The 20335-nt window shown below is 52.9% G+C and overlaps 8 protein-coding genes across 8 annotated transcripts; 4 read left to right on the top strand and 4 right to left on the bottom strand.

Annotated features, from left to right (window-relative positions):
* Positions 1–307: 307 nt before the first annotated feature.
* On the bottom strand, positions 308–5923 carry A1O7_03315 (uncharacterized protein; the record flags this gene model as incomplete). Its single annotated transcript, XM_007757337.1, has 1 exon — positions 308–5923. The coding sequence occupies one exon, from the start codon at positions 5921–5923 to the stop codon at positions 308–310; it is 5616 nt and encodes a 1871-aa protein (XP_007755527.1).
* A 726-nt stretch (positions 5924–6649) lies between these two features.
* On the top strand, positions 6650–8411 carry A1O7_03314 (glutathione synthetase; the record flags this gene model as incomplete). Its single annotated transcript, XM_007757336.1, has 2 exons — positions 6650–6963; positions 7082–8411. The coding sequence occupies 2 exons, from the start codon at positions 6650–6652 to the stop codon at positions 8409–8411; spliced, it is 1644 nt and encodes a 547-aa protein (XP_007755526.1).
* Positions 8412–8583: 172 nt separating this feature from the next.
* Positions 8584–10068, bottom strand: A1O7_03313 (uncharacterized protein; the record flags this gene model as incomplete). The annotated part of the gene is made up of 2 exons (XM_007757335.1): positions 8584–9604; positions 9656–10068. The coding sequence occupies 2 exons, from the start codon at positions 10066–10068 to the stop codon at positions 8584–8586; spliced, it is 1434 nt and encodes a 477-aa protein (XP_007755525.1).
* A 942-nt stretch (positions 10069–11010) lies between these two features.
* A1O7_03312 (uncharacterized protein) lies at positions 11011–12105 on the top strand (the record flags this gene model as incomplete). The annotated part of the gene is made up of 1 exon (XM_007757334.1): positions 11011–12105. One exon carries the CDS (start codon positions 11011–11013, stop codon positions 12103–12105), a length of 1095 nt encoding a protein of 364 aa, XP_007755524.1.
* Positions 12106–12394: 289 nt separating this feature from the next.
* On the bottom strand, positions 12395–12892 carry A1O7_03311 (uncharacterized protein; the record flags this gene model as incomplete). The annotated part of the gene is made up of 2 exons (XM_007757333.1): positions 12395–12539; positions 12606–12892. The coding sequence occupies 2 exons, from the start codon at positions 12890–12892 to the stop codon at positions 12395–12397; spliced, it is 432 nt and encodes a 143-aa protein (XP_007755523.1).
* An 828-nt stretch (positions 12893–13720) lies between these two features.
* Positions 13721–14079, top strand: A1O7_03310 (uncharacterized protein; the record flags this gene model as incomplete). Its single annotated transcript, XM_007757332.1, has 2 exons — positions 13721–13915; positions 14011–14079. The coding sequence occupies 2 exons, from the start codon at positions 13721–13723 to the stop codon at positions 14077–14079; spliced, it is 264 nt and encodes an 87-aa protein (XP_007755522.1).
* A 122-nt stretch (positions 14080–14201) lies between these two features.
* A1O7_03309 (uncharacterized protein) lies at positions 14202–17130 on the top strand (the record flags this gene model as incomplete). Its single annotated transcript, XM_007757331.1, has 4 exons — positions 14202–14895; positions 16251–16482; positions 16670–16829; positions 16894–17130. The coding sequence occupies 4 exons, from the start codon at positions 14202–14204 to the stop codon at positions 17128–17130; spliced, it is 1323 nt and encodes a 440-aa protein (XP_007755521.1).
* Positions 17131–17820: 690 nt separating this feature from the next.
* On the bottom strand, positions 17821–18516 carry A1O7_03308 (uncharacterized protein; the record flags this gene model as incomplete). The annotated part of the gene is made up of 1 exon (XM_007757330.1): positions 17821–18516. One exon carries the CDS (start codon positions 18514–18516, stop codon positions 17821–17823), a length of 696 nt encoding a protein of 231 aa, XP_007755520.1.
* Positions 18517–20335: the final 1819 nt, after the last annotated feature.

Below are 20335 nucleotides of genomic sequence, written 5' to 3'. Positions count from 1 at the left end.
CGCAATACTGAACCGTGCCGCATACAGTACATCGGCTCCACCCCCGGAATGATCCATCCGGCACAGCATGTCCATGACTGGAATGACAATCTCTGAACTCCCTGCCCAATCACATGCCCGTGTGCCCCGTCCTCCTGTCACTCGCCATGCACCGTAATTCGTGAAATCGTGGAGGATGCTCAAGGGGGTATCTTCTGTAAACAATCGCAGGACCATAGCAAGCTCAACGCGGGAAAGAAAACGAAATCACTATTGGACAAATACAGCTTGACCGATCGCTGCCATATCGCTCTGCCACTTTTCGTTGTCACCTCTTCAGCCACCCAGACCGACTGTCATTACTATCACTGGACGCAGGGCGATCGATCCGACTGAAGCTCCAGTAGGTATCGTCGTATGCGCCGCGCACACCGGGGCTGTCGGAGTTCTGGTTAGGCTGAGGTCGTTGCGGCTGTGCCAATTTCCTCATGTCATCTCTGCCAAATGGTGGCTGTACAAGGCTGTACTGTTTAGATCGCGGAAGACCAGAGCTGGCTGGGAATCGGAAAGGGGTGGTCGCTGAACCGTTTGGCAGGTGCGGCGTCGTTGAAGGCGGAGGATGGAACGCGGCCTGCTGTAGCTGTTGCTGCTTGCGCGCCTGCGCCAGTCGCCACGCCACAGGGTCGTCTCGCTGCAGACGCTCATTCTCATATTCTTCCTCGGCCGCCTTCTGCTCCTCCGCATCCAGGCGCTCATCGTCCTCCTTCTGAAAAGTCTCGGTTAAGACAATGCTACGGACAAACCCGAGATCGTGGATGATGGCGTCGAGCACTTTCGGGTCCTTGCCAAGACTCTCACTGAAATCTTCTTGTGGGATCTCTTTGACTGGAAAAAGGTACTGCATGTCGGTCTTCTTGCTGGCATTGGGTCTCGGAGCCTTCTTGTCGACCACGCGTCCAAAGAGTTGAGTCTTGAAGACGGCAGTATTGAACAATTTGTCCTCAAAGGTGCCTCCAGCTTGAAACCGATAGACAAAGACTGGTCGCTTCTGGTTCAGACGGTATGCCCGGCCAATGGCCTGTTGCTCCCAGATCGGGTTGAAGCTGAAATCAAACACGATCACACGATTTGCGCCCTGCAGGTTCAGTCCCAGGCCACCAGCTCGCATCGAGATCAAGAAGACTTGGTAGCGGTTCTTTTCGTTGAACTCTTTCACCTGTGCTTGTCGTTCCGAGACCTTTGTCTGGCCGTCGATTCGGCAGAACGAGCAGTTCATAGCTTGCAGCATGTCCGCGAGGTAGTTTAGCGTGGGGATACTGTGACTGAAGATCAAGGTCTTGTCTCCAGCTTCCGTGGCCTTTTCCACAATGCGCTGCACAGCGAGTGTACGGTAGGACAGAGATGGATCGAATAGAGCTGTCCGGTCGTTGATGTCGGGAAGGATCTGTAAGACGGCCTCCATCGCCTGACGCATGGGGCCCGTAACGTCGACGTCGGTATCCTCCTTGATCGCTTCTGGTGTCCTACCTTCCTCAACAACTGGCGCCTCGTCTGAGCTTTCATTCAGGTCTTCGCCATTGCTGGTCTGATTGCGCACGTCCTTGCCTTCCAGTGCCTTTCTCTGACGCTCTTTGAGTTTGGTCACAAATCCAGCAGGATGGTGGCAAAGCCATGACAGCATTGCAATCCAATCCCAAACCCTGGCATGCCCACTTCCCGTCCCCATAAGAGCATAGGCTTGCACCATATGGCGCACATAGATGTTGTATGCTTCCGTCTGCAGTGCAGTGAGGGGTATCGTGATGAAAAACTCCGTCTTCGAAGGCATATCCTGTTCAACGGCAGTGATATCAGCTCGGTTGATCTTGGGGTCGAGATCTCTCTTCAGCACATGCAGCTTGCGAAGCGCGAGCCGCTTTTCGTATGCAGTGCTATCAGACCAGAGACCGTCTCTGATGGGCTCCGAATATTTGACACGAAACTGAACCATAGTGCCCAAATACCCAGGAGCGATCCAGTCCACTAAGGTATGGTACTCCTCGAGATGGTTGTTGAGAGGCGACCCTGTGAGGGCAATGCGACTGATAGTCTTGAACCGCTTCGCATATTCGTTGATCTTTGACTTGGGGTTTTTGAGTGTGTGTGCCTCATCCGCAATGACAATGCTCGGCGTTTCCAGCAAAATCTCCTCAAAATCACCTGCGGCAGTACCCTTCTTTTTCTCCTTGATGCTGTTTGTGATTGTTGATCGGAAGCGCTCGTAGCCCATAAGTAATACGCCGCCCTTCTTGGACCAATTCCAGATGGCTCGGTTGTTGTCTCTTGCTCCTGGCAGGTCACACTTGTGGATAGCGCCGAGAATGCTGGTTCCTTGAGGCGTCCACATGAGAAGCTCATCCTCCCAGTTATTGAGTAAAGATGCAGGCGCGAGAATCAGAGTTCGGTTTCGTTGAAGATGATCAGGAATGAGTTGCCTGACTTTCGGGTCACTGCTTTGGGTACACAGGGAGATGGTTACAAGCAGTGACACCACCTGCATTGTCTTGCCAAGTCCCATGGTGTGTGCCAGGATGCAGCCTTGGTGTTTCGGGTCTTCAATGATCTCCCGCCACATGAACTGCAGTCCGGCGACTTGATGTGGTTTGACGCGGCCAGCAATATGCTCATGGAGCTCGATAAATGGCTCCTCCGTGTTGATGATGACATGAGATTCAGCAGTGCCGTCGGGCTGCATCATTGCAAGCTTCTTTGCCATGTCTTTGCGGCGCTTTTCTTGCGCTTGGATACGCATCTTGTCATTGTACTGCTGGGACATGGCTTCTTGACTCTGTTCGACTTTGCGCTTTCGTTTCTTATGAGAAGAAGGTCGGACAGCTGGTTCCAGGTCATCCGTCGATATATAGTCAGCAATTTCGGTCTCCGTGTCATCAAGCATCTCAACTTCGGACAGAGCCTTTGGTTCCCTCTTTCTCTTCTGCCCTTTCTTTTGTGCGTCATGCTCGAAACGGAGCTGAAGGAGTTTTGCTAGAGTTTTGTAGAAAGGACGGATGGCTGTGTCTTGTTCTTTAGATGCCTGATCTCTGTGAACCTGTCTTACAGGGTTTTGCAGAGCATTGTAGCCAGTGCAATGTGTGATGTAAAGCAAGACCACCATCGAAGCATTGAATGTATCGTCAAGAGAAACCCCCGTGATCCGGAAGTTTTTCGTCGTATGGATGATTGCAACTCCTTCGGCTATGCACCTCTCTCTAACTTCATCAGTGGATAATGTGGTCAGGAATGAAGCTAAATCGGTAGCACAACGCTCTGTCAGGATGTAGACACACTTTGCAAGCGCTCGCCGAGTGTCCGCAGGCTCCATCTCGGACCAATGTACCTCCCTCATTCCGTCAACATCGTCCCACTTTGGCAGATTCGTATCATCGTGTGGGGAGGTGTGACGTTGGCGAGTATCCGCAGTTTCAGAGACATCGCTGGGCGTTGTCTTATGTTTCTCAACTTTGACCGGATTGAGCTTCGGGGTGTGGACGCTGAAATCGCTCGATGGCGTACTAGAAGTTCTCTCCAGCCCTGAACAAGGGCTGTCAAGGGTCAAATCTATAGGTGCAGCGGTAGATCGTCCACGGTCGCCATACCTGGACTTGGGAAGACGTGGGTTGCGGTCCAGGTCAGAATTGTCTGAAGATCCGGCCTCCCCTGTGAGAGAGGGTTTTGGCTTGGTAAAAGGAGCTGGACGTCTGGGAATCGGCGTTTGAGGAGCCGGCTGGCCGATAATGAGTTCGGTCTTCCGTCGATTTGGCGTGATGACATCGTCCTCATCATCACTCTCCGCGTCCGCGTCGTCTGCACTGGCATCAGGCATCAATGCGTCCTCGACAGGAGAGTTTCGTGTGACCAAAGGAGGTCCTGCTTCGGCGATAGTGGGTTCTGGCACCCCTTTGTCTGCTATATTGACCGGTTTCCAATTTTCCGGGTTCCACTCCTCTGCCTCAGGATCATGATGAATGGATCCGAGATCGGAAGAATTGTCGTCGATAGCATTATCATCAATGAAGTTATGATCATCGTCCTCTGAGTATGCCTCTGGCTCCGACTCTATGATCTCCTCTCCTGCCTCGAGATCGTGTTGCCTCCGCGCATATACCTTCGACAGAGCTTCTTTGGTGGGTTTCTCTGGGGGTGCATCCTGCAACATGACCTGGCCGTAGTAGCTGTATTCCTCGTGTTGATGTACTGTCACCTCAAGGACTTGACACTGTTTCTTGACTTCAGCTGCATTGCGCCAGGTGTTGCCAGCTACCTCGCGCCTAAGTTTGATCATCCTCTGCAAGCAGTGATCCTTGAACTTCCTGAAGTACTGAATCTTGGGCTGGCGGTTCTTGATGCGGGCTGCTTCTGTCCAGTGGCGATATGCTCTTTTCTGAACAGTGGCCAGTTTCGTCGCCCACCATTCGCGCTTGAAGTCTTCCACTGCCTCGTTGATTGCAGTTTCCACTTGAGCAGGAGTCAGGTCGGCGGGACGACTGCGAAGTTCCGCCTCCTCCGCCTTCTCCTCTTCCATCTCTCTCCAAGTAGCTTCGTCGTAATCACCTTCATCACCGGAATCGCCATACAGCGGAAGCCCCGCATCCCAGTCCTGGGGTGGATATTTGGCAAGAAGATAGTCCAAGTCAGAACTAACCACTCCTCCCCGAGCACTCACCGCTTCATCTTCTTCGCCATGAGCGTGGTGTTCTTCCTGAGTGGTGTTCGGGACAGATCGTCGGCCCTTGCGAACCTTGCTCAAATGCAGAGTCCTCAGCTCCGGATATTCTGCAACGCTGCGCACCTGCGGCAGCTGGCTGCCTGGCAAGAACAGTGTGAAGTACTGGCTCGAGGAAGGACCCTGGACCAGTGACTCGTCATAAGGCACCTTGACGCGCAATCCACTGCTAGGCAATATCTCGGTCCCACGTCGGAGGAAGGACCTCATAAGGCGGGCAACTGCACGTCGTTGGCCACTTGGGACTCGGATCGAGACGTCAAATTGCCGGTTGTCATCAAGAGAAACACGATAAGTGTCGTCACCCTCCATTGTTGTCGATCTTTTGTAGTAGAATATGTCCTGTACAGGGACTGCGTTTGCTGCAAGGTAGCCTTCATCGCTTAACATCAAAGGGGCACTCTCGGGTAGGTGGCCAATGAGAGTCGGTGCGATCCTCTTCTTGCCACCTGCTTTTGCATCATGTTGCTCTTGAGGTAGTGGGCCAAACGGCTGCGTTTCGTGGTCTGTTCTGGAATCGGCCTCTCCGGCGCGAGGTGCTGCAGCGCAACTCGGTTCTAGCTTTCGCGTCGGTCTAGTTGCAGGTATGTTCGGAAGATCTGCACTTCTGTGGGATTTGTCTGTAAGTCTAGGTGCCATGAGCTCCGGTCCGGAAAGTTTTAGTGGATCAGGAGGGGGAAGAGGTGGTGGTAGGGGGGCTCGTTGTTGCCCGAAACCACTGGCAAGCGAAGGTGAAGGAGTATGACGGGTCTCAATGGAAGGGTGCATGCCAATGCCGTAGAATGCGGGTGACTGGGGCACTGCCGAGAACCGCGGGTGCGTGATCTGAGGAGACGGGAATGTGCTTGACTGCATCCTGGCAATATTGTCCACTTGGAACAACGTCTGCTGATAGCTATTGGACTTGGCTCGGAAGAAATTGATAGCTTTCATGATGACATTCCGGATGCCGTATGAGGCAATTCCAAGTTCTTCCTTCAGGGCCGGCATTTCCAGGGTCAGGAGACTGTCTCCATCAATATCATTCTGCCGGAAGGTAGGCTCAAGCGCCTGGCGATTCTGTTTGTACTGAGAATGGACCGAAGGCAACCATTGTGGAGTTGGCGCGTGGCACAGTTCATAGACAACTCGGTCGATTGACCACGCCCGCGGGTCGTCGTCGGCTTCTGCGGCCGACTCCATGATGGGTGGCCGTCGAGAGAAAGGGCGCGAGTGAGGCGTGAGGTGGCAGGCAATATGAGCGATGTGTGAGTGGTGAGGGGTCTGACTGGTGAAAAGTTATCGGACGAGGCGGAGTTGGTGCTTGTTAAAGAAGACCCTGTAGGCATTGAAGCGCAGTCAAATTGAGGCGAACCCATCCGCCAGTAACGACAGGCAGTTGTGGTGGGCAGTAGGACGGGTACAAGTGCTGTTGAAAGAGCGGCTGTAGTTAAAACAAATAGTTTTAAGAGCAAGAACCTTGAAAAAGAAGAACGGCAGGGGTACGCCGTTCACATGGCGCAAGACACGGGGAACCTCAGTCGACTGCCTCGCTTGTTTTGTGAGACGTTCATCCAGGATGTAGTCCAGCGCAATGATCTGGCGATACAGTGAACCATCAGGCTCGCGATATGAAGATTGCCTCAGAAGGCAGATGGCACGCTAAAAAATTGGGTGGGGCCCGTGTTTTAGCTCCTGACGTGCACCTGGAGCACTTTACGCGGGTCCAAGATCAGAAAGTAGGCCGAAAGATTCACTGGCTGACTAAGCACTCCGCGATGCCACCAGCGCGATAATTCTGCGGGGCTCGATCATCTCTCTGAGATAATTAGTTGTGACTGTCTTTCACCTCACCAGCATACCACACCACAAGAGCGAAAGGACGACCCTGGCTTCGGGTCCTCTGCTCAATCTTGGAAGTAGGGGACAATGCCGCATCATGCAGGAACCGAGATCTATAACGACTATCCACCGCCTCTGACACCAGAACAAGAAGGATATCTTGTCCAGACTGTTAAAAACTGGGTCGTAGAGCATGCGCTCACGGTCAGACCCTCCACAGCGATAGTACCAGAGGAAACAAATCCGGCCAATGTCCTTGCCACCAGTGCCCCAGTCACGCTCTTTCCCAGCCCTTTCCCTAAGGCGTGTTTTGAACAGGCAAGGAGTCTCCAGCAAGTCTACAACGAACTTTATGCTAGCATAGCTAGTGATGAGCAGTGGCTCGAACATATTATGAAAGAGTGAGTCAACAAGTCAACCACGTCACCGTCGGTGCAAGTCCCGTCGCTTCGAGCTTGCTTTGTTCGAAAGACTTGGCCTTGCTCTGAACATGCCCGTGCTAAACCCATTCATTACCAGGCTCATCGAGGTGGATGATTTCCTCGCCAATCTCTGGAAGATTCATCTCTCGGTCAAAGAAGAAGGCTATGTCCAAGACTTGTCGTTGGGCATGTTCCGATCTGACTACATGCTACATACGGCGGAGGATGCGCCGGTATCACTGCGGCAGGTCGAATTCAACACAATATCTTCATCCTTTGGAGGTCTTGCTTGCAAGGTAGCAGAAATGCATACACATCTTGCCACGTTTCCCGCAGCAAAGCACCCAATAGCATATCCACCACACCCACTCTTCGCCAACTCAACCGACAAGAGCCCGATCAATACAACCGGCCATCCTCCCAAAAATGAAGCAGTGTCCACCCTAGTCGCCGGCCTCGCTGCCGCCCACACAGCATACGGACCCTCGCGCTCGGACCCTCCCCTCCAAACCTGCATCCTCTTCCTTGTCCAGGACACGGAGCGCAACGTCTTTGACCAGCTCGCCCTCTCTACGCATCTCTACGACCACCACCACATCCCCTCTTTCAGACTACCCACGAGCAAGATCCTTGCCTACACGTCCATCCCCAGCAATGACACGAACCCTGCCCGGCCCCTAATCTACACTCCGCCCTCGTCCCCTTCCACGCCATATGAAGTGACTGTAGTCTACTTCCGCGCCCTGTACGCGCCTACAGAATATAACACGCCTACGTCTTGGGCGGCGCGCCACCACCTCGAACGCAGCGCTGCAATCAAATGCCCGTCCATTCTCTTGCACCTTGCCGGGTCCAAGAAAGTCCAACAGGTCTTGACTTCTCGGCCTCCAGATGCAGATCACTTGAAAGCGTTCCTGCCAAACCACCCAGAAACCGCCCTGGACAGCCTTCGCTCAACGTTCGCCCCACAGTACTCCCTCTCGGCCTCGCAATATAGTGCTTCAAGCGAGCCGGAGGGAATCCGTCTGGCTCTCGACGAGAAGACGGCAGCAAATCACGTACTGAAGCCCCAGCGTGAGGGAGGGGGCAATAACATCTACCGCACACAGATCCCGCCGTTCTTGAATTCCATCCCTCGGGACCAGTGGAAACAGTATATCCTGATGGAGCTAATCCATCCACCCGCGGTTGCCAAGAACACTGTCCTGAGAAGTGACGGACAAGTCGTGAGTGGGAATGTCATATCTGAGTTGGGGATATTCGGGACGTGCCTCTGGAGGAATACACCTGGCAGTACCGTGCCGGAGACCTTGCATAACACGGAGGGTGGGTATTTGTTGAGGACAAAAGGCAAGGATAGTGATGAGGGTGGTGTTGCTGCGGGATTTAGCTCGTTGGACAGTTTGATACTCCATGAGGAGGCTTAGAATATAGATATTAACGAGAACATATTGATAGAAAGGTGGAAGAAGTGTACTTTTCAGGAATTGAGCGTACCGTCCCTCCGCCCTACTCGAATACGTAAAAGGGAGAATGGTGGTCCGATCGTTGCCAGCACCGAGACAGAAGGTAAAATGCTCGCTCCCCTACGCCCCCAGTCTAGGGAGGCACCTTCAGTCGTCTTTCGCGGTCGCTTGACCGTGCTGCGGCGCCCTTTCTCGTCGCCCTACCCTCCTTCGGCGGCGGGAACCTCGACCTCTTCATTAGGTATCTCCTCGGAACAGCGAGAGCCGACATCAGAGCTTTTGATGGCAGACTTGCAAGGTGAAACAGGTATTGAACCGGCACAACAATGAGAGCACAAGCCCAGTTGGCTAGAATGACGATGTAGTTGTTCGGTACCCGGTCTGCGTTTCTTTGAGCAGCCGCGGCCAGAGACACCACATCGTTGAGTCGAATTTCGAGGTCTTGTAACCGTGCTTCGATCTGGACTGACGAGATTGTCGACCGCTTCTCATATCGACGCATTGCTCTGTTTAAAGCATCAACCTCTGGTTGCACGGTCCTTTTTACCTCCGAGGCCACGGTCGCTGTCGTTCTGGCTACGAGGGCATCAGCGTTGATTTGCTCGTCCCTCTGCTTGCCTGAGTGGACAGCACGGTCTGCCACGTATGCTTCCATTTCGTCCAGCCTGTGGGTGAGGTCGCGGAATTGCTGACTATCCGCTCGACTTGATTCCTTTAGGAAGTCCATATTCGCCCGTCGTTGCAAGAATAGAGTCCTCCGCTGCACCATCTTGATCAGGTGGGCTATAGGTCGGATCTCGGCGACAAGCACGAATATGCTGAGATTGTAGTTGGAGACCAAGCCCTCCGATGGCCTGGAGAGTTGCGACCTGATGCTGTGCAGGAGCCAGGCGGCGATGAGCGGAAACACGAAACAAGACAACAACGCAAGGAGCTCATGTACGCGAAGCTCCTTTTGCGCAGCTGCCGCCTCCTCATTGACTGGCTTGGTAGTCGGACTGCTCATGCTAGGCCTGACTTTGGCCGCGCCATCGTCGCCAACCCCTCTAGGAGAAAGTGGATCATGGTCTTCATCCTCCTCGTCGATCGGAGTGAAGACGGCTGGGATTGTCGAGTCCATCAATGTAGGCGTCTGAGCCGCACGATACCAATCCCTGCGACGTCCATTAGATCACGCTGACACGGATAGGTGGATGAGTCCTCACCATGGAGACCTGAGGGCCCAGTTCATGAAAATCGCGGCCAGACCCAGCAGGGTCACGTCGGTAATGAAAGCGCTTCCATTCTTGAAGAACAAACCACCAACAGCGGGCAATAGCGCAAGGCCCAAAGGCAGTGACTGCCAATGCGAACCATCATCGTGGTCGTGGAACCCGTCTTCATCCTTTGCACGAGGCAGTAATATATCGTCCGTGGATGAGCGTAGCGACTTTCGTGTCTCGGAGAAGGTCTCGGAGAGGAACGAGCTTCGTCGCCGATTAAGCGCGGGATTTCCTTCCGCGAGTGTAGATGCTCTCCCGAGTGGCCTTTGCCTTAATCCCTGCGGCGAGGGGCTGATTTGGCGACCGGATGTCGAAAGCGGAGGCAAAGTAATTGAAGACGGCTTCTCAGAAGCCATCGAGCTGAACAACTGTTGTCCAAAGCACACGGATCGAGATGTAAGGAAAGCAAAAAGGGAGGTGACGGCGGCTATTTGTTTACTGGACGCATCTTGGGGAATTAAGTCGTGATGCCGGGCGCGGTAAATGAAGAAGATGGTCGATGACCGCTGCAACCACCCAGATGCCCTCTGCGCCTGCCAAAGGTTGAGAATAAGACCATTAAAAAGAACTAAAGAAAATCGACGACGAATCCATGGACCAGGTGGATGATTGACTGTCGTTGACAGGCTGCAAGTGCCGGAACGGGCAAGCCGGGCGGCCACACCAATCATAATGGCCGAAGCCTCGGCGCCCTGGTATTATGTTCTTCCGGCCGACGAGCGCCTGAAGAATATCTTAACTGTCGCCCTCTAAACGTACTCCAACACATCCATACAGTATTGTGCCACAAAAAACATCATTCGTGCGGACTTATCAGGCCGCAGTAAAGTTCTCTTTCTGCGCTGATTCGCTGACATGGCCAGGAGGCTGTTCTACCTGACAGCTCACATGATGAGGCCGCAGATGAACAATTTCTAAGCACACACCGAGGTCCGCGAGGAAGAGCTGCTCGCGCTTTACTCGCATCATGAAGTCCTCGCGCAGCGAATGGAACAAGCCCTGAAGCCAGCGTATCACTTCCCGTCACGTATGGCGGGTGCACCTTCTGGAATATACCCTTTCAGCAGAGCCTTATTCAACACCACTTCTGGAAGGATGTCTTGAGATATCTTGAGGACCCCACCAATACCTCCATTTCTGCCAGTGCTTCAACCTAGTCGATCAAGCTGAGATGAAACCGGAAAGAACTGACCTGCCAGGCCATGGGTGCGTGGAGGATGCCTTCCTCATCTTCCCCGTCCTTTTTCTCCCTCTTCACGCTCTGTACTGCTCTTCCTCCATCTACCTTCCGCACAAACATGGCATGGGCAGCTACTTCTTTGATCCTGGCACCACTCTCTCTGCTGGCTATTCTTGCAGCTATACCTCCCTTAGTCGTACAAATACGTGCCAGAAACTTCCCAGCCTCGGTCCTCATCGTCGGAGTCACCATTCTGAACGTACAAAATTTTATTAACACAGTCATATGGCACTCGCCCAGTACCTCCAGTTGGTGGGACGGGAAGATACTGTGTGACATCGAAGTGAAACTCTACCTTGGAATATCCCAGGCTATGTGCGGAGCCATAGCAAGCATATTTCGGCAGATCTGTATCATCCTCCACCCTGATCATCTGGCCGTGGCACCGAGTCCACGACAGCGCAAGATAACCTTGGTCATCGAGCTCACACTTTGCATACTGTTGCCTGTATATGTCATGATCGGCCACTACCTGACTCAGCGTACCAGGTACTGGGTCCGACTTTCATCTGGCTGCATATCGACGTTCGACGTCAACTACGCTGCACCCTTCCTGACTTACCTGTGGCCATTGGTCGTATCACTCATTGGCAGCACTTACTGTCTGATCGCCATCCTCCGTCTGAAGAAGCACCGCAAGCAAATGGCATCGGTCCTCTCCAACACCCTTGGAGCCACGACCTCGCGATTCTATCGGCTCTTCGCACTCGCCTGCACGCTGCTGGCAATATACTGCCCACTTTCGATATTCAGCTTCGTGCAGGACATTCGCATCCCAATGCACAAGTATTCCTGGCCGGATATCCATCCTCCTGACTGGTCGGAAAGAATTATGTTGGGTCAAGACACCAGGCAGAGCGGGCAGTACATCACAGCTGACTGTTGGGCACAAGTCCTCACAGCATATCTGGCATTTCTCTTCTTTGGACTAGGCCAAGAAGCAACCCAGATGTACAAGGGTTGGCTCACTCGAACACGCAGTTTCCTTTCCAAGTACGCGAAATCAAAGTGCGAGGCGTTCACGCAGCCCCCTCACGAATTCATGTCACTCGAGGATGGACTTAATATCGGGTTGCCGGCCGCCCGTTACACTTATGAGCACCCTCAAGCCACTCATCCCCACCACTCCAACATATCAGAACTGAGTGGGTAAACCGGAGCCATCAGCAATCATTTGGATTCGGGGAAAACAACGAGGGTGAAGACATATTGTAGACTTTTCGGGAAATATATATTATTGCGGGAAGCCTGTTGGTACTCGACAACGGGCCCTGCCCGCGCCGCGCAGGCGTTATGTGAGTGGCGAATACATGCGGAGAAAGAAGCCAACACCATGCGACAACGCCAAAAACATGGCACAAGATTCTCCGCGTTGTCCATGAGGTGTTATTGTACACAGAAAGGTCGTCGTCATCTTAACGGGGATGCTCTTGCGAGAGCGCTTAAGCCACAGTCTCCTCCTCTTTGGATTGTGGTCTCTTCAATACCTCAATTTTCGTCTGTACAAGACTGAGCGAGCTCTGCTTCTTTCCGTCTGCATCGTCGAAAGTGCGCATGGTCGCATCGCCTTCAAGGTAAACAAGGGTGCTACGTCGTCACAATATCAGTTTCTTGTAGCTAAGGCTCCGTCCAGAGACATCTGCCTGAACTTACCCTTTGCTCAACCCCATGACATAATCCCTCTGCTGACTCCCCTCGGGTGCAAAACTAGCAACGCGAAACCATGAAGTCTGTCTGTTGTCCTTTGGCCCGTAGCTGGATCCCACGACGTACTTGATCACCTGGCCCTTGCCGGTCTCTGCAAGCTCGGGGTCCGTGCCGAGGCGACCGACTAAGGTCATTCGTGCGAGCTGAGAAGGACGGCTTGTTGAGAATGTGCGCGCGGAAAAGGCGGGGATGACTGACGCCGTGCGTCGCGCTGGGGAGAGAAGAAAGGACATGGTGAAGGTACGGCACCTGGGTGGCTGGGATTGACGGTTGCGGAATGCGCGAGGACGCAGCTGTCGCAAAGAGAATCTTGGTTCACGTTTCGAACAGCACAGGGCAACAGTAAAGGCAAATGAGGATTCTCGATTGAGTCGCTAAAAGGATGCCAGAGACTCGATCACTGTTGATGGGTCCAACCGCTACCTGCGCGGCGGACGCGGTTTCTTGCACAACTTCGAGAAGGTCGCGCGATAGGGGCAACCGAGGCTAACCGTATCGGTCAAAGTGCATGCATTAAGTCGTCTGGTTTCGCGGTTGGCTCCCGCGCCGCATCTATCTCCCTTCAGTTCAACCTCGTGTCTGATTTGCTTTGACCTTGCCATGAGAAGAGCATCTTATCGCATCATATCAAGTATCCCTATGAGCACCAGCTAATAGAGGGACCGCATGATGGTTTCATCCTGGGACTGCATCTCATTAAACATGCATCCATCCCTTACCAATTCCTGTTCTTCTTCCGCGAGCTCTTTCAACCACCAGCGAAAGCATCACAAACTCACTTCCAGCAATAGGTCACTCTGTACATTTCGTACCACTCTACAACCCTTTCTAATGTTCAACCGACAATGATAGGTCTCCGGCTTGTCTTGAAACCATCGAACAATGGAGCTACCCTTCGTCGCCGGAAATAGCCACAAAGAAGGAAGCACAACTGGCGGCTGAAGAAGATTCGCTGTTGGTTTTTAAAGATGAAGAGCAGTGTTAAGGACATATCGTTATTGGTCAGGTTCGTATTGCTTTTAGCCGTGCGCTCATTTCTAGTCAGCGTCAGGAACTTACAAATGGCTCCTTCCGATTTTACTATGAGCCCCGTTGCCTGGCTGTTTGTCTCTCTGTTCGCCGGCATCATCCTCATCCTCGCCATTGTATACCTATTCGCGCTGAAGATCAGACGTGACAAAAAGAAAGCTGAGGCTAAAGCCGAGGGCGATGAGATCTTCGGAAAAGTCATCAAGAATCCGGTCACAATAACAACGGTATAGGAACGCCGGAAAAGATCACTTACAACTCTCCCACAGAACCCAGTTGCAGATGTCAGAATAAGCCGGAAACGGCTAAACTGAGCCAACAGACTCGGCACACTGCGCCCGTCCAAGACCTCTTTGTCCTTTCCAAGAAGTCTTCTGAAGGCGCACATTGACCTTCGCCCAACGTTCCTTTGTGTTTAAGTCAGCAAAGATTCGACTACTGCCACTTTCACTCTAAGTCTCTGTGTCATATCATTCCATTTTGCAAGAGCAAAACAGCTTGGGCTCTATCGTGATGGTGCCTCTGGCCGCTCTAATCATCCTCAGCACGGTAGGACTTTTCGCCACGGGGACATTCATCTTCGCAATATACTACACAACCAGGACCAGACTAGACGCAAGAAGACTGCAGATCTCGGAAGCAGAGCAAGAACTACGTACTCCTCTTAGGGAAACGGCAGCAGAGTCTGGCCTCAACGATAGAAGCGCAACGCCACAATTACCGCGTCCACCAACGCCCGAAGCCGAGTTTCCACCTCCGCTGTCAGATGACTCAAGGGATCAGACGACTGGCGAAGTCAATACCGTAACAGCCAGGACAGAGACAGCACAGCCATTCTTCCTACCCGCAACGACCTATCGCCACAAACCACCGCAACCACAAAGCTCTCTCCGGCCTCCAACTCCCGAAGCAGAGTATCCGCCTCCCTTACCTCAAGACTACCTTGGCCGCGCAATCCCCCCCTTACCACCTCACTCCCCTCTCCTTCCTCCTGCCCCATCTCTCTCACCACCAAGTAGGGTTTCAGCCAGAGCAAGATCTAAGAGCAGAGGCAGGAATTTACGCCGGCGTCCATCTTGCCCTACAGATGAAGACAGACCAGACAGTATGCACGAGATTTATGATATTTACAGCCAACTGCCTCCTACGCCGAAGGCTATACCCGAAAGCGCCCCGTCAATGGTCACGACATTCGCGCAAGCGGAGAGTAAGTGGGCTTATTTTGGGGGGAAAAGGGCGGAAAGTTAGTCGAGGGAAGGAGAAGTGAACATGGTGTGAACGTGTCATGACATGTTAGTAACTGTGTACACGATAGACTTATTATGGGAGGGTATTTTATTGGGCCTCTAATCGTGAATTATGATTGCTACTGTACTTTAGGGTACGAGGGCCGCCAACATTTGTCCTTCCTGTTCAAGATTGTCGATGAAGATCTCACTTGTGGTAGAAGGATCGACAGTGAAATCGGAGCGAAAACAAGTGTATGACGTACTCTAACCGACGCAAAACAGATGATTGGGTGGAAACCGTACGCCCGAAACATCGATTTTTAAGAATGTTGCGGGACTTCTTGAAATGGAGAAGTGAAAGTGCCATGTGAGGGGCAATTCCAAAGTGGGTATTAATCCTAATTAAGTTCGAAGCGATTCAAGGTACTGTGTAGAAGAAGCAGTGCAATTCTGCCCATAACTGAGTCACCCAGAATGGTGACACCGACACTGACGCCGTCGAGATGATTCCTCCTTTTCGTTGACGTCTGCACCGCCTGTAGAGTCGAGGCTAGCACCAAGGGTACTCGAGCTTTCAACCCCTTGATGTGTTCGGCTTCAACCATACCGTGCTCCCTTGTCTTCAACTCCCAAATCGCCGACGCTTAACAACACTTTAACGGCAGCGCCCTGAGCAACGAATGAAATGCATCTAAGACCTGGAATTTGCCTGAAAAGGTAGCAGTGCATCTAAATCCTGTGCTGTTTATGCGTCCAATCGGTCGAGATTGTCCACCATCTACGACTGGTTCTACGGTATCACCAGATGTTGGTTTGGACCCTCCGGACGGGTCCATCGCGTGACCCCAGCTTCGAGCCGCTGGAAAAGGTTTCCCGGCATGCGTAGGTCCTCCACAAGCTCTTGCCAGGGTGCAGTAAGAAAGACGCATCGGCATTCGACGGGAACAAGTGTCCGTCTAGCGATACGCCACTCGGGCCAATCCGCATCCAGGGTGGAACACCCATCTTCAGCTGCTTGTGGAATGCAAACGGAGGCGACTGTGGGTTATCGCGTCCCAGAAACGGAACCCTTTCCACTGCCACGCTATTGACCCATTCTCGAGCCCATTTTACTCGTACATCAGGAACTGGAGGCACCGCACCTCCTTCCGAGGGTAATGACTATATGAGTTGCCTCAGTGGGCAACGGAACACTCTACATGTCGCCGGACCCTTTCCACGGTGCGTCTTTCTGTCTATATCGTACGGGCCATACACATACGTGAAAACATAGTTACTCAGTGAGTACCCATATCTGAGCCCCCTCGTGAGAACAAAAGGCTAACAGTTGGAGCGAAGGCATACAGCACAGCTTCTCGAGAGTATAAAGGTGGGGTCAACAAGAAGCGCATTATATCTCGTCCGCGATCGCACCCATACCCATGGCGTACCACCCGCAACAAAAAGAATAAGACACCCACCCCGAGCAATACATCTGCCCAGACACACGACCCACCACATGGAGCACTCGAGGGCTTCCGAGACCCCTCGCACACGCAAAAGGACTTCTCACGCCTGCGACGGATGTAGGACCAAACGAACGAAATGCTCTGGGGGAACAAGCTGTGTGAGCTGTACGAGAGAGGGTATTCCTTGCGTCTACGGCGACCGAGGCATACAGAAGCGGAAAAAGTAAGTCCTCTTCTTCTTCTTCTTCCTCTTGCAGTACGGGATCCATGCAATAGTATGTTCCGCTGCTGAAACGCAATCCAGGCATCTAGAACGAAACATCCGGCGCATCAGATTGCTGGAGGAGCAGAATTCGATCCTCATCAATGCACTGTGGAAGATCGGCCTGAGTATTGACCATACCAGTGATAGCAATAGCAACTGCAATAGCATTACCGACAGCGGTATCCCCCGAGTTCCCGATGTAAGAAAGATAGCACTGTTCTATTCCCCCTAGACCAATCCTTTGGCTGCTTACATGGTAGCAGTGGATTCCGAACCTCCTATCGACATCAAGCCTGGCCCGGCAGAACTCTTATCAGGACGAAGACGAAGACCGTCAGGTCAGATGTTCTCCCGCGTCGAGTCGCCGGCCTGAGTCGCGGATAGGAATACGTCCAGAGGACACCACGGAGACTACGGAGAGCACGGAAACCACGGAAGCCACGGAAAGCAAGCCAGGCGGCACGAGCGTGATGTCTATAGACGATATGCTCTGCCAATGACGCTTATGCCACGGTTATGGTCCGGGCTATCTACTGTATTACAGTATAGTCACTGCGAATGTCGGCACGTGAGTCCCAAGTGGTCAATACCTGGCGCAGCCGAGCTCAGGAAGGAATTCTGAGATGCGGCCTGTCTCCGCGATAACGAACAGAAAGGACGAACCAACATTGAACATCGCCGACGCTGGCTTATCGATTGTCGAATGCGTTAGAAGCAAGATCCGCTCGAACTTTACCCAGAGGACGTGCCCTTGGGAATCAAGCTGCTACGTTCCTTACATAAAGGAAGAATTGGATAAATTGACGGCATAAGACGTGGCGGGGGGGACCAACTTCCCACCGTATCCCCGCCCTCCGTTTCTCCTATTCTCCGAGCCCTTGGAGGATCGAGAGTCACTGGCCCCGGTGCGATTGGTTGATGGGCTCTGCCGTCACAATCCTCATTGAAACGAATTAGATCGACGCATCGACATAAAGTATGGATTATGTGTATGCCGGCAACACACCAGCACATCCTCCGGCTGAAGAAACCGGACTTCCATCTCATCTTGGGGACCTTACGACACCTAGAACGTGGATACTGACGTTTGCGAGAAATACGATTGCGGAAACGCGATATGCTCAGTCTATCTCCTCTCGAGCGTTTGTGATTCTGTGTCTAAACCTTAGCGGCACACACACCCCCCTTTTTCATAACCACCCCCTGGGCAGTTGCTGGTGTTCGTGTACGACATATCCGGTCTCAAACTCCGGCATAGCCGGTCTCTCTGCGCCATGATACGCCTGCGCAGCCTCCTGCGGGCTCACTTTCTGGCTCTTTACTCTGGGCGCATCGCTCAGCGAAGCCACTCTCTCACCACCAGTCTGAATACTGGCTGGTGAGTCTTCGCTCCCTAATGCTGCTTGCAAAGTATACCGCGGGCTGTGCAGAGGCGGAGAATCTGAAAAGGGAGCGCATGCGACAGAAGACATGGCTTCGGACCGATGTAGGTCGGGATCCCGGTACTCGTCAACTCTGGTGGGCGGCAGGGCGTCGATCTGGGTGGTAGGTATGCGCGTGCTATCATATTCAGCTTCATGTGCTCCCAGAGCGCCATGCATGTGATGTACAGGCCTCTTCCCCATTGACAAGTCGCGAATTGGTCTGATGATGGTCACTGCTGACGGCGGTTGCATATCCCCCATCTCGATAGGCGCGGATTTGGACCACCGGTGCATGCTCTCCGCCACAGCATGCGCGGTGCCGGCCCGGGAGTTCTCTGCCTGTCGTCGCTTGTGGCGTCGCTGCAGACAGACGCAGACGAGGGCAGCGATGGGGAGAAAGACCAGCACAACGCCCAGGAAGACGAAGACCGGTATAGGGGATCTGGAGCCTTTTGGTGGCATCATGGTCGACTGCGTGGAGGAATCTGTGTTTGATGGTACACGATATGTGATGATTTTGTGGCACGATGCTGGATGTGGTATTGCAGGCGACGGGATTTTGCATAACGAGTATGGATCCAGACAGAGGGGCAGGGGGAATCGCGGAGAGACCTCTGCCATGCATATTCTTTCTCCGGTGCTCTTTCTCTGCTTGTACCATGGGGCAATCATTGTAGAGGGTGTGACCAGTTCAAAGAGCAACAAAGGAATCGCGTTCGTTGTAGTCACTTGGAGATTCATGGTTTGACAAAGCTTGGGCCATGGTGAAAGAGTGTCAGTCAGCTGCTCCTGTGTGGTTGAGACCTACCGTGTTTGTCTTCCAGCCGTGTGACGGGGTAGTGATAGCATGATCGTCATGAAGAGTCCAAGTGGTATGTTCGAGACGAGAAGTACGCGGTGTCCAGGATATGGGTCATGCCAATCAGTCATCAAGCCGATAGCTCTGCTCGGTCTCGGTATGCCTAAACAAGAGTCGAGCTCCGAGCAGGCATTCGAGTGCGTGCCACGCGACTGGAACCCATGACAGGAATCTGGCGACAGCAAGCGTACGAAGCTGGAGTCGAAGTACTGTACAGTGCGCAGCCACTCTTTGAGTACTTCCAAACACCGGAGCAGCGCGAGCTGTAGAAGTCCAAAGCACGAGGCGAAGAGGAGAGTTCGAGAACAGCGACTTCCTCCTGTCCAAGCTCCGTTCGATCACGAGGAAGTGCTCAGTGTCAAACATTGGCGCAGAGATGGCAAAAGTAGAGCTACTTGGCGGACTTTGTTCCTGCCGATCAGTACCTTCGGTATAATGCTCGGTGTGTCGGTGCCATCGAGAAAGCCAACACTGCCTCGTGTTCCACCGACTCTAGCAGGTCGCGCTGCAGATGAAGCTGGACCCGCCACAGTACAGTCATTGCCTTGTGCAGTGTGTTGAGACCTCGCCAAGTGCATCTCCCTCATTCAGTCGCATTCCTACGAGAACCAAGGGCGTCGGTGAGAAGGGTGGGGAGCGAGGAGTGAAGAGTAAGTACCTAATCGAGAATGAACAATGAAGAGTGGAAGTCAATCGAGGTACACCGATCTAGTTGGGAGCCAGACCACAAATTGGGGACGTGGAATACCCTATCTCATGATCTCTGCATTAAAACCTCAAGCGCAAGCCCACACAGAGTCCACACTTACAATCAAGGATATATTTTCTTTAAGCACAATTTCCTGCGCAATCGACCATAGGATGTGGAAAACAGGGCTTCCCGTTCGCTCAGCCGTACTTAAGCCACGTGCCGGTCCGTTAGTACTAAGGTGGGTGACCACTTGGGAATCCGGGCTGTTGATTGTTTTTGCTCCTGCGGAGCGTAGAGTAGCAGCTATAGAAATCTGTTCAGGGGGATTGAAGTGGCGGTGCAGGTTTTCTATACATGGTTTTCGAGCTGCGGGACGTGTTGAGACAAGCGAATAGGCGGTCGAGATGGAAAAGCACCCGAAAGGGGTGTGCCACGAGGCTGAGTCATGCGTTGCATAATTATTGTGAATGGACTCCATAATTACAGTAGGACACAGAAGCAAAAGACACGCGCACAATTCGACCTGCTCCTGATCCTGAAGGAACCCAACTTCGACAGAGCGGACAGATTATCCAAGTGACATGCATTGCACCGGACGTGTTTCTCGCACCGCCACGACCTGTGGAAGACCCTCCGATTAGGCCATCAGCCATCAGCCCAGAGAATCCTTTGACCATCTCGAATCGGATGCGTACGGTACTCGAGCAGTGTAGTCTCACCCATGTCACCCA

Source organism: Cladophialophora yegresii (assembly GCF_000585515.1).
Source record: "Cladophialophora yegresii CBS 114405 chromosome Unknown aczIN-supercont1.2, whole genome shotgun sequence".
Taxonomy (NCBI): Eukaryota; Fungi; Ascomycota; class Eurotiomycetes; order Chaetothyriales; family Herpotrichiellaceae; genus Cladophialophora; species Cladophialophora yegresii.
This window is presented reverse-complemented; position numbering and strand designations above follow the sequence as displayed.